The sequence below is a fragment of the Lichenostomus cassidix genome, chromosome 12, assembly GCF_008360975.1.
Source record: "Lichenostomus cassidix isolate B80296 chromosome 12, HeHo_3.0, whole genome shotgun sequence".
Classification (NCBI taxonomy): domain Eukaryota; kingdom Metazoa; phylum Chordata; class Aves; order Passeriformes; family Meliphagidae; genus Lichenostomus; species Lichenostomus cassidix.
The window spans coordinates 2,912,541-2,929,837 of record NC_139493.1 but is presented as its reverse complement, the minus strand read 5'-3'; the positions used below and the strand labels follow the sequence as shown (position 1 = coordinate 2,929,837).

The 17,297-nt window shown below is 42.1% G+C and overlaps 1 protein-coding gene across 1 annotated transcript in view; it reads right to left on the bottom strand.

The window, feature by feature from the left end:
* The window catches only part of CNTN3 (contactin 3), an 89,266-nt gene that overhangs the window by 9,552 nt on the left and 62,417 nt on the right, over window positions 1-17,297 (bottom strand). The window contains exons 7-14 of the mRNA XM_085072269.1: window positions 15,690-15,826; window positions 14,356-14,485; window positions 13,156-13,306; window positions 5,591-5,718; window positions 4,061-4,233; window positions 1,771-1,888; window positions 568-726; window positions 338-487 (exon numbers count right to left, since the gene is read on the bottom strand). Of these exons, the coding sequence (XP_084928395.1) occupies window positions 338-487; window positions 568-726; window positions 1,771-1,888; window positions 4,061-4,233; window positions 5,591-5,718; window positions 13,156-13,306; window positions 14,356-14,485; window positions 15,690-15,826 (1,146 nt within the window). The remainder of the gene's footprint in view (window positions 1-337; window positions 488-567; window positions 727-1,770; window positions 1,889-4,060; window positions 4,234-5,590; window positions 5,719-13,155; window positions 13,307-14,355; window positions 14,486-15,689; window positions 15,827-17,297) is intronic.

The following is a 17,297-nucleotide window of genomic DNA, read 5'->3' as shown; positions in this document are numbered from 1 at the left end:
TGATCAAACACCAGGAATGGAAAATCCCTGTCAAAATTAACCTCTTTCCATCCATTAATACCTTCAGACTCTGCAGCATTGCCTGAACGGGCAGATTTTGGCACAGTAACTGCAGTTTAAATGGATTTAGATGTTATGCTTCTGTGATGTTCAGTAATGCAACACAAACTGTCCCACAGCTAAATGGAAAAATATGAACCAACTTGTTACAGGCTTTTATATCCGTGGCAATTCCAAGCTTGTTTGCAAAGAGCCAAAGACATGAACACTCCCTTTTTTTTTTTACGGTTAATATTCAAGATTCTTGAATTAAAAACAAATAGAAGAACCCACTAACCTGCCTCTTCAGTTCTTACTTTTTCTGAGGGCAAACTAGGCTCTCCACCTCCTATTTTGTTAGTGGCAACTACACGGAATTCATATTCAACCCAAGGATTTAAATCCACCACCGTGCTGGTGAAGGTTTTCCCATCGATCACATCGGGAACTGCAGGGAAGAAAGTGAAAAGGGAGCTCAGCACATGGTGTGAGAGAGATTCCCAAAAGCAGGGCAGGGATGGTGCTCACCTGTGGTCACTCTCTGCCAGCCCACCGAGAAGGGAGTCCTGGCCTGGATGCTGTAGGTGGTGACAGGGCTGTGGTTGTCTGTGCCCTCCTGCCAGGAGATCTGGGCAGTGGTGTCTGTGATCTCATCCACCCTCACCTGCTCGGGGGGCCCAGGGGAGCCTGCAAGAGCATGGCAAACCAGGATGGATTCCTGTTTTTGATTCCTCAGGGAGGAAGGAAACAATTCAGACTGGGATGAGAACACTCAACTCAGATAATTCAGCCTGAAATTACTCTGAAATATTCTGCAAAGCAGAACAGATGACTGGGTTTGGTTTTTATTAGCCAAGAACCTTTGTTCAGCACCATCCCTCTATCTTTCCAATGTCTTTTCCTTTAGTCCTGCATGTTCTCTTTAATCTCCTGATCCATCCCTGCAGTCTGTCAACTGGTTACCTACAGCAGCTTTACTGTACAAGGCACTGGAACAATTTCTCAGCACATGTGACCCACCAAAGCCACAATTCAGTCAGACAAAGTTCCTGCTGCCTTCTGCAAAATCCTCATTCTGGGCACTTCCTGGCCAAAATGCTGGGTTTTGTCTCACCTGCACCAGCAAAGGGGTTGAAATGGATAACAGTGCATTAACAGTGAGAAAACACCTGACAAATTTTAAAATATTATGAGCAGGTGCTGATCAGATCATGTGCTCTCCTAGATCAAAGCTTTCACCTTGCAGTAACTGTGGCTGGAACATCAGCAAAGAAAGCCACAATTCTGGCTCAGCTGTGAGCATTCCAGCTTGGAATGAGAAGGAATAAACCTGCATTTATAGGCTTTAAACCCTAGGAAAAAGCCTCTCCTGGGCTCTGGCAGAAGTGCCATTTCACAGGGAGGATTCTGGAGTCCCCAACACTTCCCTTTGCAGACTCAGAGCTGCCAGTGAGTTCCCTCTGGTCAGTGACCTGAAGGTCTGACACTGAAAAAAGATGTGAAGTCACCTTTACAACCTCCAGCTCTTTGCTCCTCTGCGAAAAATCAGACTTCACCCAAAAGCTGAGCTGTGATTCTCCCCAGGTGCAAGTCAGAAAGCCACAGTTCAACTCCCAGTCATTCCCCACAGGATTCAAGCCACAGATTGGCTCTGTAACCTACAGCATCAGTTGTTTCTGCAGCCTACAGTATTAAAAAAGGTGGAAAAGGTGATCCTGGAGCTGGGATTACCTCTCACAATGAGCTCTGCTGCAGAGGCAACGCTGTCCACCTCTGTCTTCACCATGCAAACGTATTTCCCACTGTGCTTCAGCTGGATGTTCCTGATCATCAAATCCCCTGAAGCACTCTGTGGGAATACAGAGTATTTATTAATGCAAATAATGATAAATTCTTTTGCACTCTAATGTTAAGATTTGCTTTGCAAAGGGGAAAGAAATCCACCAAAGAAGTGAAGTTGTTCAAAAACAACCGGTGACCAGGACAGCAAATTATTGCCTGGGAGCATTTTCCTAAAAAATATGAGGTATTGTCCCTTTTTTGGGAAAAGTGAGCTACACCATGCTGAGCTCATACTGGAAAGCATCTCCTGCCAGGAACCCCAAAAACCTCAGTGCTCTCTGACCAACCATCTGTCTCAAAGCCCTGAGAAAAATGTGCTTTCTGTGGCCATTAGCCAATTGGATTTCTAGACAGAATTTATGGAGTTTTTATCTAGAACTTGGGAATCAAGTCACGACAGATTTTTAAGGAGTTCAAATATGCAAAGGACAAAGCTGAATTCAGCCCATTCTACATGTTATTGTGAGCATACTTTCATTTAAAAGTTGCACATTTCAGGCTAAATTTCCCATTTTACAAGTTCTATTCTTTGCTATTTACCAAGTATCTAATCTTTAGTATTTTTTTCCCCACAGTTCTCTCTCAGATCACAGCACGTGTTGATCTCCTGAATCATGGGAAACAGAAATAAAACTTGAATGAAACTACAAGTTCAAATCATGTTAGGGCTCTTTGTGTACTGTTTGTTTTCCACATCACTGAACAGAGAACTTGATACTAAACCTTTGGTAGATAGTGTCCCTTAAAAAATAAAAAAGTCCTTTTTGTGTCAGCTGAATTTCTGCTTCAACACATTTTCAGTTGAATTTTCCAGGTGAAAAATGCCTCAGTCAGATTTCAATGTTTAAAGTATTTCATTTAAAAAAAAAAATTTCTGCAGAAGCAGCATTTTGCTCAAGGACAGAACCCTATTTGTGGGTATTTTCAGCTACTTTGGCCACTGATTCCCAGGCAAACAGTACTTTGGGAGAAAAGGAAAAGACATGACTTTTAATTTCATTTTAGCCTTGAAAAAAAAAAAATGAACCTTTCAAAACATTTGGTTATTTTCCTTTGTTTCAGCACTACAATGTCTCCATTCTTTATTCAACACAAGCTGAAGCCAATTCTGCCTGATTCCCTTCCATGTGTGAAGCTGGTCTGGTGTGAAAGCACAGATGGAAGTTGTTTGCAGGACAATTCAGTGCTGATTGCTCACAATAAATTAAAAGTTGAGTCAAAAGCAATCTAAAATCCATCTACTTGATTGGAAGTGGATATTCAGGGGATGCCCAACACCAGCAGTGAACACAAGCAAAATCACGTTCTGCACAGACTTATTTCAGCAAACTCAATTTCAGACATCTCCACAAAGGGGAGGGAGGGAGGCTTCAAACAGAACAGATTTTGGAGACCTCAGCCTGTGTGACAGGAACCTCCCAGGCATCAGTACATGCAAATCTAACCATTAAAAAAATAAGTGTTTTCCAACCAAGAAAGCTCCAGTGATTTTTGCAGTGATGTTTCCGTTTAAGAAATACACACTCTAAGTCCTGGAAGGTTCAGAACATATTTAGTCTTTTTTACTCACTGTGGCCTGCATGGAACTCCAGATGGAATTATTCCACTGACCTCAGTGTGATATAAAACCTACAAAATATGTTCATGGATCTCTTGGTAACCTGGGAAGTTTCCTACTAATGAGCTCAAATTCCTCTTTACACAAATAAGAGGTTAAAACCCCAAAGCCCCTGAATATCTAGAGTAGAGTAGAGTAGAGTAGAAATTAATAGAGTAGAGTAGAGTAGAGTAGAGTAGAGTAGAGTAGAGTAGAATAGAATAGAATAGAATAGAATAGAATAGAATAGAATAGAATATAATAGAATAAAATAGAATAGAAATCCCTATAAAATCCCTTATGGCAAGTTTTCTGTGTCAAGCTCCTCTGTCTGCCATGGCTGATTCTGTGTGATCCTGGGGTAGATCAGGCAGAAACAGAGGTAAAAACTGAAAAAACTTGAACTCTAAACCACAAAGCACATGACCAACAAGTGCTGGGCAGCCAGTTGAGCCAAGGGATGATTTCCTTCAAAAACAGAAGAGAACTCTCAGAAGAAACATCTTAATTTCTATGCTGAAAAAAAGAAGTTTGTGCTGGCTGCAGCTGTAAGGGAAATGCAAGGAAAGTGGTGCAGCTCACCCCTCCAACCTTCTCGAAGTGGGAATCCCTCTGGAAGTCAGCCAGGCTCCCGTTGAAGTACCAGGTGAAGCTGATGTCCAGCAGGGGATCGTGCTGCACCTGGCAGGGCAGCACCACGCTCTCCCCCACTGTCACATCCATGTTGGAAGGGGCCAGGGTGATCCTGGTGGGCTCTGCAGGAGCACAGATATTGGTTATGGGATTGGTTATTGGATTGCTCAGCACTGCTGAGCTCTGCCTGCCACCAATGTCCCCCCAAGCTCCTCTATCTGACCAGGGAAATCACTGCCAGGGATGCAGCTGGGCTGGGAATGCTGCCTGACCCCTCCTGGGGAGCACTGTGTCCCTGGATGTCCCAGCAGGAGCTGCTGGGCACTGGGAAGGTGGATATGACCCTGCAGGGTGCAGCCAACCCACCCCACAGAGCAGAATTGCCACTGCAGAGCCTGGGTGGCTCTCAGCAAACACACTTGTGATTTGGAAGCTGCAGCAGCCACTGGGCAGGGCAAGAGGAGGGAGTAAGGGAAGCAGCTAATAAACCCAAAAACTGCAGGAAATCCATTAAAGAAGAACATACTGGATATTTAGTTCCATACATCACCCAGAATATAGATACTCTCATTAAGAACAGCTGTTTGTTATTCCACAATCACATTAACAGAGAAAAATTTCAGCTGCTGTAAATACTGTAAAAGTAAAATTTAATTCCAGGAACCCTCTGTATATAATTCTGTTATTTGTATATAAAGGGAGATGAATCATTTAGGAGCACAGGCTGAAAATATGAAGCTGTTCATTCACTGAACAAAATAATTCTGTTTGGACCTATGAGATGTATAGGATACATAATGCAGGGGGATACTAGATAATTCTGAGTTTGGAGAATCTTCCAGATATTAAAACCTTTGAAAAAGAACATTAGAAGACATTTTTCAGATAAACTTCACAAACTCCTGGCTCTTTCCATCCAGAATCTCCAGCAGCAGCCAGGAATGGGTGACTTGGAGGAAGGAGCAAGATCCCTCTGAACAACAATTCTGTATGAAATTTGCTTTTGAAAGACTGTGTTTTACTGCCCATGGAGTCCCTGAAAGCTCCCCTGCAGCTGGAATTTCCACCACATCTTTTTCCATAAGCAAACAGCATTTAAACCTCCTTTGGGCTAAACAGGTTTTCCACTGGAATATAAAATTACCGCGAAGATTTTTTTTGATTGACATGTTTTTTTCATAACAAATTAAAAAAAAAAACCCACAAACTTAAAAGCATAATTGCACTATTTAGTGTTTAGAGAAGTGAGAGGAGGGAGTGAAGTGTTCAAAACTCCCTCACATCTGAGCAATATCTTTGTCAAAGTCAGAAAAATCCCTCGGTGTCTTTTCAACTCATAAAAGAGCTGTAACAGCTATCCTTTTATCCTTAAATAAATAACTTCTCCTACTCTTTACTCTCTCCCACATCCCTGCAGACTCCTGAGGCTGCAATTCCAGCTCCATCCCCTTTCCAGACCTTCATCCCCAGCTCACCCACCTGTGACGATGAGGCTGGTGGAGCCCCTGGCTGCTCCAAACTGGTTTGTGGCCAGGCAGGTGTAGCTGCCAGCATCCCCCTTGGTCACATTGGCTATCCTTAGCCCTCCATCCCTGAACAGTGTGATTCTGAAAAATTAGCAAGGGATTTGTGAAGTTGCAGTGTTTGTAGACAAAATGTCTTTAACACTCTACTGTTGCCATGTTAAACCATATTAAGCTGCAGCAAGTAAGGAGAGAATGAGCTCTGTCCCTGCTGAAATCAGGAGAATTAACAACCTAATGTTTGAGAGTTTTATGACAGTTCACTGACAATATAAAAGAAATTAAACCCAAAGCATATACTACTGGTTATTAGCCATTAGAACCAATTTTTCAAGAGATGTGTGAATATATATGTGTGTGAAAGAGAGAAATCCCACATGAACTCCACCTTTTCTTTCAGCTGCACCAACTGAAACTAGAAACATTTTCAACTCTTCTGTCGTTTACCTCCTGCAGCCCTTGAAATAACTGTGATTGCCATGACAACTCTACAGGACTCCTCATGAACTTCCTTTGTGGAAAGGACCTGCAGGACACAAAACTCCCTTCACCCCACACAACCTCCCCCATGGACAGAGCTGGGAGCAGCAGGAAGGTGTTTGTAAAAGATGTGGACAGAAGAAATCCTGCAGCAGTGCCATGGCCAGAGGAGCAGAACATCCCCAGGGCAGAGCTGACATCCCAGCCAGCAGGGATGCACAGCCAGGGCTGATTTGATTCCTTCTCTCCCTATTTCTTGTCCTCCCATCTGCTCTATCCACAGCTGCAGGGACTTCTACCCTAAGCCAACCTGGAACAGAAAAATGACTAAATCTCTATAAAAATATCCACAACGATTAACAAAAGGTACAAATTTTCCTGCTATGTCTAAATCAGGAGAGCTCCAGAGCTTTTCTCTCTCACCCCCTCAGCCCACCTGAGAGGCACCACAGCACCCTGGCTGAGATGGAGTTTTGGAAATGCCCAAATGCAGAACCAACCCAGCAGCAAACAAATCCTCTCCAGGCACAGCTCTGCCTGCATTAGCTGCACTCCTGCTCAGCTGAAAAGACAAAATGCCATCAAACTGCACGCTGCCATCCTCCCTCTCTCAGCAGAGCTGGGAGGGTTCTGCAAGAGCTTTGATATTAACTGCTGCTTATTCACTACTAAATTAGTTAATTAATACACCTAAGGTGAAATGATGTCAGTAGATCCCCATCATTGGTCCTAGCTGAGTTCTGTGGTTAAATTCTGGGGTGTTAGGTGGGAATTGGGATCATTGTTTCTCTAAAAAAGGGATCAACTCTCAGATAAACCTGCTAGTGAGCTGGGTCAGGGTCAGACTCTTCTCCCAGTGACAGGGATGAGAGGAAATGGCCAGGGAGGTTTAGCCTGGATATTGGTTGGATATTAGGATATTAGATTTGGATATTAGGTTGGATTAGGTTGGATATTGAGCCTTGCTCATGGAAGGGTCATCAAGGGCTCAGTGATCTGATCCTTCACCCTTTAACTGTCTGACCCCAAACCACATTCCCTAAATGCAAACCATGGTGTTGGGAATTCATCACAGCTCTGGGATTCCACTGCCTCTCTCCCTGAACAGCAAGTTCACCAAACCCTCAAAAAACAGCCTCCTTAACCTATTCCTACAATTATGAAGACTGTTTTAAATGTCTAAAATCACAGATCTGGACTCCTGCCACAGCTGCACTGCTCTTTACAATGAAAGATAATTTTAGGGATTATAACACAGAAATGTACACAACTTTTGAATGCTTTTTTCCTAATTATTTCAAATTGCATTTTGCATTTCCTTAAAATTTCCTCTCAGAGCTGTAGCTGAGATATTCTTCCTTCGGGCAAAGGTGGTGCAATAATGAAATTAGCAGATGCAAATTACAAGAGATAACAAGTCACCCTGTTAGAACAACAGACAAAAGCAGCTTGTTGGGGTGAGAAAGAGAGCTATAAATAGGCACTTTAATCCATTTATAACCACAAAGGTACCTCAGCTGCTGGGGTGCCATTGGAGGCATTTTTCAAGGGGGGATGTGACTTCCCTGAGGCTCATTAACTTGTTTTGGAAAATTCCTAAGTCATATTTGGCTGCACTTCGTGTTAAGATGGAACGTTTAAAATTAATTAAACCGAGCCATATGGTTTATAGGTATTTTAAAAGTGTTAAAGACATGAGTAATACGTTTTATAGGTAATTAGAATGACATCAAAAAAAGGTGTTAAAATGTCTCAATTATGGTTGCAAGCAAACTCCTGTGTTCTTGCACTTTCTAGATGAGGCTTCATCGACTTTGATTAAACTTCCAATAGCAAAAAATACAAAACTAAAGAAACCCCAAGTGTTGACAAAGCCTAAGATCAAACAAAGGAAAAAGCAGGATCAGGGAATAAACCTGAAAATGTCTATTGTTTAATTAAAACGAATCACTTTTAGAGTGCTCTGAGCTACCTGCAAGCCCAGCTTGCCTAAAATAATTAAGCAGAAGGCTTAGTAAAACCCAGATATAATGAAGAGCAATTTTTCCCCTAGAATTAAAAACAAAAAGCAAACAATACACAAAAAAAAAAATCAATTTGAGAAAAATATTATAGTCCAAATAAAATCTTTACTGGTAAATTAGAAAAAGAGAAATGCTCCACTTTTTCCAATTACAAAACAGTAAATGCAACTCAGAGCCTGCAGAAACCCTAAACCCAAAACCAGCTCTGCTGAAACACAAGACAAAGCAAAGCTTTTCATTTACTTAAAATTATTAAATATTCACACACAGTGCTGGAACACTGCCAGGGAGAGACCAGACCTGAGACACACAAAAATAACCATACAGCCCCTGGCATTCCCTGAACCCACAGGGGTTTTTCAACCCATTCTGCTAAAAGCCAGCAGTTTTCCATGGGAATTCCATTTCCCACAGCCTGAACCCTTCTGGCAAACTGGCAAATGCACAAAACCTTCAGCCCTGCAAAAGGGACCATGGGGGAGCAGTGATCCCAAAACTCATCTTCATCTTTCCAAGTGGAGATGGATTTAGGATCTGTTTGGTCATCACACCAAAGCATCATTGACAAACTCATCACCTCTTGCTAATTCTTGAGCAAAATTGGGATCAATTTGATGTTTGGGAAGATTATTCTTCCCTACAGTCAAAGGATGGCATAAAACCCTCTTAATTAAAACCCACACAACCTGAGGACTTTGGGGTTCCTGACTTGAGAGAAATTATACCTCTTCATATACTTATTAAAAAATCAAACCTCTTCATGTATTTATATTTAGAGAAGACAAAATGTGCCTCAGGATTTTCAGACTGCCACTGCAATTTGGCATCATTAATGCAACTGTTTAGGAAGGCAAACCTAATTCATCTTCCCAGGGCAATGCTTTATTCCTAAACTAACATCATCAACCTCAGGAATCACTGCCTGTTCCGTTTGTCAGATTATTCAGCAAAAAATGCCAACTATTTCAGATCCTTATTGATATGGCAATAAACACAAACACATTCCTCTTTCCAGGTCATAACACTTCAGTGCAAAGGAACAGTGGGAAAAGTGGGTCAGAATTGCCTTTTAATACATCAATCAAATTCCAACTAAATTAAAGCAGATTAATTAACAGGAAAGTCAGCAAAAAAAAAAAAAAATCCTATACAAGTAGTGGTAAGTAAATGCGTAACTTTTCACAGCACAGCATTTCATAAAATGAATAAAAATACTTAATTCAAATTGCAGAGAAGCTAAAACCCTTAACTAACAATTCTGAGTATCATGCAATTTTTTATCAGGAATTATTTCTTGCCTCCCTTAATTTGCCATCACTTTGCCACCATGAAAGCTGCTAAAACAGGAGTTTTCCTAAGGGAATTGCACTGGGAAGTCTTTGAGTGAAGTTTTTCCAGCATCTTCTCATCTTTTTCTAGTGTTGGTAAATCTAGAAACATCTAGGAATGAAGTGAGTTTGTTTCAAGGTGAAATGCTGCTCTGCATTATCCAAAATCCTGTTTTTTCACCCTGATAAAGTCAGGAGCACAGGACTCACTGCAGCCCACAGGCAGCAGCTGCCAAGTGCTGTCTGACAATTAAAAGTCATGTATATACATAAAACATCCGGGAAATCTTGGAAGGGTTATGTCTGGGTTGCAGCATATTTTAGTATTTATTCTGTTTTTGATGAGTTAAACGAACATCAGGAGCATTTAACCTCAGTTAAATGACTAATCCTCCTTTTCTGGAGGATAAAAGCACAACAAGAGTTCATCCATCTGGAGGTGGAGGTCTCTCAGGCACCTGATAAATTGAATTTCCATTTTCTGTCTTTCCTTCTGCATGTTATCCTATGCTTTCACTTCTCTCTGCACTCCACTGCTCTTTATTGTTTTGCTCTCTTTATTCAAGATATTCTTAAAAAAGAAAAAAAATCACACACTTTGCAAAATTAACAAGAAACAAGATTGCATTCTTCGATGCTGAGTGATTTCTCAGCCCAGAGCTCATGAATCCATTTTGTATTATATTTTCTTCCCTCCACAAGACATATCATATTCAGCTCATTTAATTAAAATTTACTGAGTCATTATCCAAATCTTCTACACACTGAAAACGCAGCACCATTTAAAAATAAATTAAGAATACAAGCAACAGTGGTATCAAAATGAAACTCAAGCTTTACTGAAGCACTGTGGTCAGTACCTCAGTCAAACCCAAGTTGTCTGATGACAAGAAATTCAAGTATTTGTGCTTTAATTTTATTATTCAAATAGGACTTTTCTTCAGACATATCAATTCTATCCATGCTGCTTCAAATGGAATTAAATTAAAAACTCCTTCTGCCTCCTCTCCTCTTGCAGGTGTTGTCCATGCTGGACCTCCCTGTCCAGAATTATCCTCGTGGGAGGAACTCATTCCTCCTGTTTGCTGCAATCAAAAAAGAGGAAACCTTCCCCAACAGGTTTGTGCTGCTAATTGGAAAGCCTTTCCTGAATTGCAGGAATTGCAGAAGTGCAAGAAAGTTGTGAATTGCAATTATTCCCAGCGGACAGTGATGAACTCCAGTGTTTCCAGCAAGGAATCACACTCTGCTCTTCTCCTCACTTCATTTAGATCAGTTCAGGATTACTGAATTGTGCCTCCTCTGGAAGCCATTTACACTGTGCCGTCAAAAATACACCCTCTGGGTCATATTTTGGAATCATCTGTACTTTGCAGGAGTAAAGCTGTAATTAATGCTCATAAATCCAAGCAGGCAGCATCCTGTATGTTCATTTTTGGGAACTGAGCACTGCTTTCCTTAGCCTGGTGCCAAATGAACTGGGGATACTGGTTTGGAAAGGCAAACAAAGCCACAGCAAGCCCAGTTCTGATGGGCAGGCAGGCAGAGAGCTCAAAGCAACACACAAATCATGCCTGAATTTCTCTTCTGGAGAAGCTCTGTGAGATCCAGCAGTGCCTGGCAGCTTTGAATTTCTCCAGAATTGAATCTACACAAGCTCCAGCAAAAGAGACAGGCAGGGCTGGAAAGGATAAGGACACCATTCTGCTTTTTATGGAAACAGAGGGGGACAAAAGCTAGGAATTTCCCTACATGGACAAAATCAGGTGCTGTGTGTTTTTCACACATGCTTCACCAAAGCAGTTGTAAAAATAAAACTGACTGAGGACCATCCAAAGGCAACAGGTTTCACTTAAATTTTAGGGATCACTGTTTAATTTAATATATTAATATAATTCAATTAAAGGATAGAAGTATTCACATAGAAAGAATAACCAAGAAGTGCCATTTTGAACGAGGTTTTGCTAGGTTGGCAGCCAACCAGTGAGGCTGTGGTTCATGTCCAGCTCTGCAGCAACAGCTGCCCCAGCTCATGCCAAACTGTCACATCTGACAGCACTTAACACCACAACACATGGAAACCACTGTGGGCCCTGTGAACCAAGAGCCAGGGCAAAGAGGAGAGTGCCCAAAGCTCCTGGGTACAAGGAGAAAGCTCCAGGCTTGTGATGGAAAAAATATAAAGGGCTCTACTGCACGCTCTTGAAGTTTTATCTGTCTGGTAGCAGAAAGGTAAATCCAGATTTCTGGGTTTAGAAATTGCAAAACAAAAGTACAAAGTGGTGTTTTACAGGAATAGGACCAGAAGAATTTTGTCTAATTTAGAATCAGCTTCACAATGCCAGGCTGAGCTTTGTCCAACCCAACACCCAGTCTGGGAGGAGCAGAGACAAATCAAACACACTGCCATGGCAATCCTCCTCCAAAAACCACATCTTTGCTTTCCTCAGTCTCGTGTCTGGACTTCTGGATGCTCCCTGCCCATGAATTATCTGCCAAGCACAGTGTGACACCACGAGAGGAACACTCACTCCTCCAGTCCCACTGCTCCCTGCAAACACTGGGACTTCCCAGCGCTGCTCTGTGACCACAGCCTGGGTGTGACTCAGCCAGAAGGGCTGCCCTGGGCACAGAGGGAACTCCCAAACCATAATCCTGGCCAGAAAGGCTGCCCTGGGCACAGAGGGAACTCCCAAACCATAATTCTGCTCCTCTGAGTGTGCCCAGCCTGTCCTGAGCACTGAAGGGCAGCAGCTGGAGTGCCAAAGCGCCACACTGACTATTTCATGCTCAATCTGATATGAAACTCTTTCCATCACACCTTTCACCCAAGGAGCCTCTTTGCTGTCCCAGTTCAGCACCTGAACTCCCAGTCTGTGTAAATTATAAAATGTGAAACAGAAAGCCTGGAAAGTCAGCAATTCCCACTTGGAGAGAGATGCAAACCAAAGAGCTGCTCCAGAGCACAGAGGTACAGTCCTGCACTGTCTTTTTATACAATTTACCCAGTGCACTCGTGCAATTTCGGTTTATGACTAACTCAATAATGCTTTAATGGTTATTGCTGGGAAAAAAACCCACCTACATGTTGTGGGAAATCAATAGCTCAGGGTATGGGTGAATCACAAACTCTCCCCTGAGAATTACAAGCCCAAAACACATTCACCATCCTGTAAACAATGATGACATCTGTTATCTCTGGTAGGATCACTGCTGCTTAAAAAGAACCTGGAAGTGCATTTTCCTTTTCTTTTCATGTTTTCATCTGCTATTCTTGACCTCCCAATTAACTTTTCTTTCTTTTCTCAGCCACATCATCCCCATGGCTGTAACACACCTCATTTCCCTTCTTGCCAACATTTTCAGAGCATTTTGTTGAAGGCTTTAGTACTGTTTTATAGGTTTTGCATTCCCAGTTTTCTATCAGTACTTGTTCTCTCTAAATCAGGCCAAACTCTGCATTAAGCTGGAAACAAAATCTGACCCTTGACCTTGGAAAAAGCACTACACATTCACTCTCAGTGCTCTGATAACCATCACAACTCAAAAATAAGCAAAAAACCCCAAGCCAGCCAGACTTCAGAGAGGCTCTAAAACTGTTTGGATGTACAGCTGACACTACTGCATAAAACACACACACAGAAGCTTCTTTTAAGATTAACAAAAAATAAACCAACGAAACTTGATACCTTTCATTTTCGTGTAGCTGCTCACCTCCCTTCTTCCAGGAACATTTGGCCTTAGGGAAAGCTTTGGGTTTGCACTCAAAATCAACTGTGCTGCCTATTTGAACCTGGATCACTCTCCTCATTGGGTTCTTGGAAAAATCTGGAGCAGAAGCTAAAACAGAAGGAGTAGTAATAGTGAAATAAAGCGCTTTTAATTGGATGAATGATATTTAGCACTTACACTACACTTAGATTCCAAACACGATTAACACCGTTAATTAGTTCACACAGATCTTCTATAGGCCAATCAGGTATTTCTCCTCCTTGTCCCTATTATTTTGTACCTCACCCTGGTACCAAAGTCTCAGCTGTGCAGGTGAGCAGCCAACAAGGCAAGCACAGAAAGTCACAGAAACTGAAGCTCAAAGAACCCAAGGAGTGCTCAGCACATCCCCAACTGGATGCTCTGCTGAAGGAAGCAGATTTATCTAATAAATCTATTAAATCTCCCACCAGGAGTCCCATTTACCTCAAGGAACTGGGAGGTTTCTGGTTTCATGTCAGAGGACAGGGAATGGCTGCAGCTCACTGAGTGCATGTGGTTCTCATGAACAGTCAGAGAAAGCTCATGGCTTCTCCTCAGTAACACCCAACTTGGAAAGCAAATTCAGTGTTTGAGGAGAGCAAGGCTGAAGGAGCTGATCAACATCAGAAAGGGAATCACCTGAGTCCCCAAAGCACAGGGTTCAGGTTTGACTTTACACTGAGGCAGAAATCACCCAGCTCTGTGAGTGCATCAGCCAGGAGCTCTGCTGCTGTTTCAGAGCCAAGCCTGGCCAGACTGGGAGGATAGATGAATGTCACTCCCTGTCCCCTGGCTCAAGAAGGGCTGCACACAATGGCTTTAACCCCTCAGAGCCCAGCACAGAGGAGTCAGCAGCATCTCCACACCCCACCAGAGGTTCAATCCTCCTGTCCAACCCCCTGCTCTTCCCCCTGTGAATAATTCCTCCCGTTCTGTTGGAAATGAATGATTTGCCTGCAAATCCTCTGGCAGCAGATGAGTCAACTCCTCAGCACTGCAGATACAGACAGCAGGTTGACAGAAATGTTTTATTTCGGTGACAGCATCTGAGTGAGCTACATCTGAGGTGCAATCCGAGGGGGTGTGGAGAAGGGATAATGAGGTTTGTGTTTAGGGAAAAAAAAGGAACAACTTACCCACAACCCTGAGCTCTGCACTCGAAGAGATGACACCATGCTTATTTTCAGCTATGCACTGGTATCTGCCAGAATCTGTCAGATTTAGATTTGATATTGTAAGTGCACCATTTTCAATTTGGATCCTTCCCTGAATATTAAGAAAAATATCTTTATTGATGATATATTTCCTGTGAAAAATTTGAAATAAGTAAGAAATATAAATAGGAGAGCATAAATATGACAAATAGGGTAAATGCAACAGAATAATCATGAGAAGAGTTCTGAAAGAAGCAACATGACTGCATCATGGCACAGCAATGGTGATTGAATATGGACACTTGGCAGTGCAGTGTAGGAAAATAATTCTTCAAACTTGCCCAGTTGCACCGAGGCTTTGCAATCTCAAATACCCTTTTATTTCTCCAGAAATATGGACAAAATCCTACCAGCCCCCTCAGGACAGACCAGAGCATCCAAAGCGTGCAGATGGCACTGGCATTTCACACTATTTAGAGATTTCACTTGTGCCATTTGCTAATGAGCTCTAATGCTGAGCAGAAAATATTCCATCAGCCATTGAACCAAAGACTCAAACTGGAGTGCCTTGGAGCTGCAAAGCTACTGAAGTATCTGAGGCTTCTCACCTTCCTTACTCTTGGACAGATGCACCAATTACAGTAAAAAGTGACTAATCTGAGAGGCAGAACTGGTGAGAAAAGGAACCAATGAGCAAAACAAAACCAAAGTTTGGGGAAAACCTTTGGGGAAAACCAGACACACAGTAACAGACAAAATCCTTTTGTCCTCTCCACATCAATCCTTTCAACCTCCTTCCCCTGTCACCAAATGCATTAGTTCCTATTAATGTACTATGACAACAGTGTTAAAACAAATACCTATGTTTTATTGCAATCTGTATTCCATTCTTTGCCATCAAGCAGTGGCAACCCTATGAATCTATAGGATTTTTGTCAAGAAGCTGGAAAATATTTTCTTACTACCTTTAATGAAATGCCAACTCCGAATACAGTAAAATAATTCAAGATCTCCATCCCTTATTTACAGTTCTCTATGTATAATGCTATTAAACTTCCTTCTCCAGTCATTCCTTCCATGTTTCTTTCTGTGGCTCTATTGCTGCTTTTGAATCTGCCTCTAGCTGGAATATTTTTGTACAACACAACTTATCTCTGCAGCTTTTGATGTCTCATCAGGATGCTCCCAAAAAATACAAACCCAGTATCAAATACTGCTCTTGACTGATTCCATAAACTTTTGGGGATTTTCCCGTTTGCGTGAATATTTTTTAATTTTGCACAGCATTACTGTTATTTTTCCCAGCAGAATGTTACCTCAGCTGCCAGCTGCTCTCCATTCTTCAGCCACCTGTAGGATGGTTTGGGTTTCCCACTCGCTCTGCAGTCCCAAAACAAAGTGTCCTCCACAGCAACTTCCACATCCTTTATGCTCTGGATCCAGTGGGGCTTTGCTGCAGATGAAACACACATCAACACAGATCCTCACCAGTTATTGCTCCATTCCAGAGCCAAAGGGTTAACTGGCACAGAAATCATCCATTTTCTGCACAGACTGATCTGAACCAACAGAAATTCTCGCTGGTTCTGCTTCAAGCCCCCAATGAAACAAATAACTTATTATTCCTCTTACACATATTTATGACGAGCAGTAAACCAGAAGAAAATTGAGAGTACAGATCACTAAAGCTGGACTGGTGAAACCAATATTAAAATCACTAATGATTAAACAACATCATTTTGCAATCGAGGCAAATGTACGAGAAAAGACATTAATGGCGAGACTGAAATTAAATAAGTGATGTGGCTAAAGCATCAAATTAATGCTGAAGAGGATCCTTTAAGTCCTAAAAAAAAAATAATGGTATGTCAGCCTTAGTGCAAAATACCATTTAAATTGTTTTCTAACGCAAGGCAGCACTTAACTGGATGAAAACATGGATAGATGAGGCTGTTTTGGAAAGCAGAAGTCTTGGCACAGAATTTGGCTAACACAAACCAGTGGAAGAAAGTCCACAAAAATCACCATTTTCAAAGCCAAAATTTGATGTAATACCACCATGCATCCTTCAGAAGTACCCGAAATACAGTTAAAACTGTAAAGATATTTCAAACATCTGTCACAGCTTTCACAGGGTGGTGGTAGGAGAAAGCTCACTTGGCAAACAAACATCAATGCATGAAAGGCAACAGCAGTTTATTCTTTCATTCCTTCACTGCTATTTCACACAACAGCTCTGCACTGTTCCATAGGTAATCTGTGGATTTTCTTTCAATTTATTCAATTTCCTAGAAAGTTTATATGCTATTCATCCAAGAAAAGATAAATTCCTGACACTGCCTATGGAGAGAACAGCTAAAAAAGTAGAATGAAACTTGGCTGCAAACACTCAGCGATGGGCAAGGAATTTTCCAGAGTTACTTCTCCCTCCTAAAGGAAGTAACAAGCAGCACATCCTCACTGAGATAAAAAAAAAAAGACATTGTCCTGCACTGAGAGGTTGGAAGCTAATTTCAGTGGAGTTCACAGGGCAGGGTTGGAGACTGTGACAGGAATCCGTATTTTGGGAAGATATGAAGAATTCCTCGGAACTTGCTGTGCAATCTTCATGAAAGATTCATCCAGAGCTCCCCCAGGACGAGATGCTTGCAGGTAAGTGATTTTCCAAAGCAGGTTAGCCGTCAGCTCCACGGCCAGTCACTTGGAAAAGCACCAGCCTGCACTTCCCTTCAGCTGCCTCAGCCTAAAATATTCCTTGCAGCACTGCTGGTCCCAGAGGCAAGGAGAGAACAAGTGTGGAACTTCATAAAGAGTGTCCCAGGGAGAGGCTTTGCTCATCTCGTGTTTGGTGGTGATGATGACCTTTCTCCTCAGCCAGCCAGCCCTGCAGCAAGCAGCTGTTGATTCATTCCACTCCAGGGCTT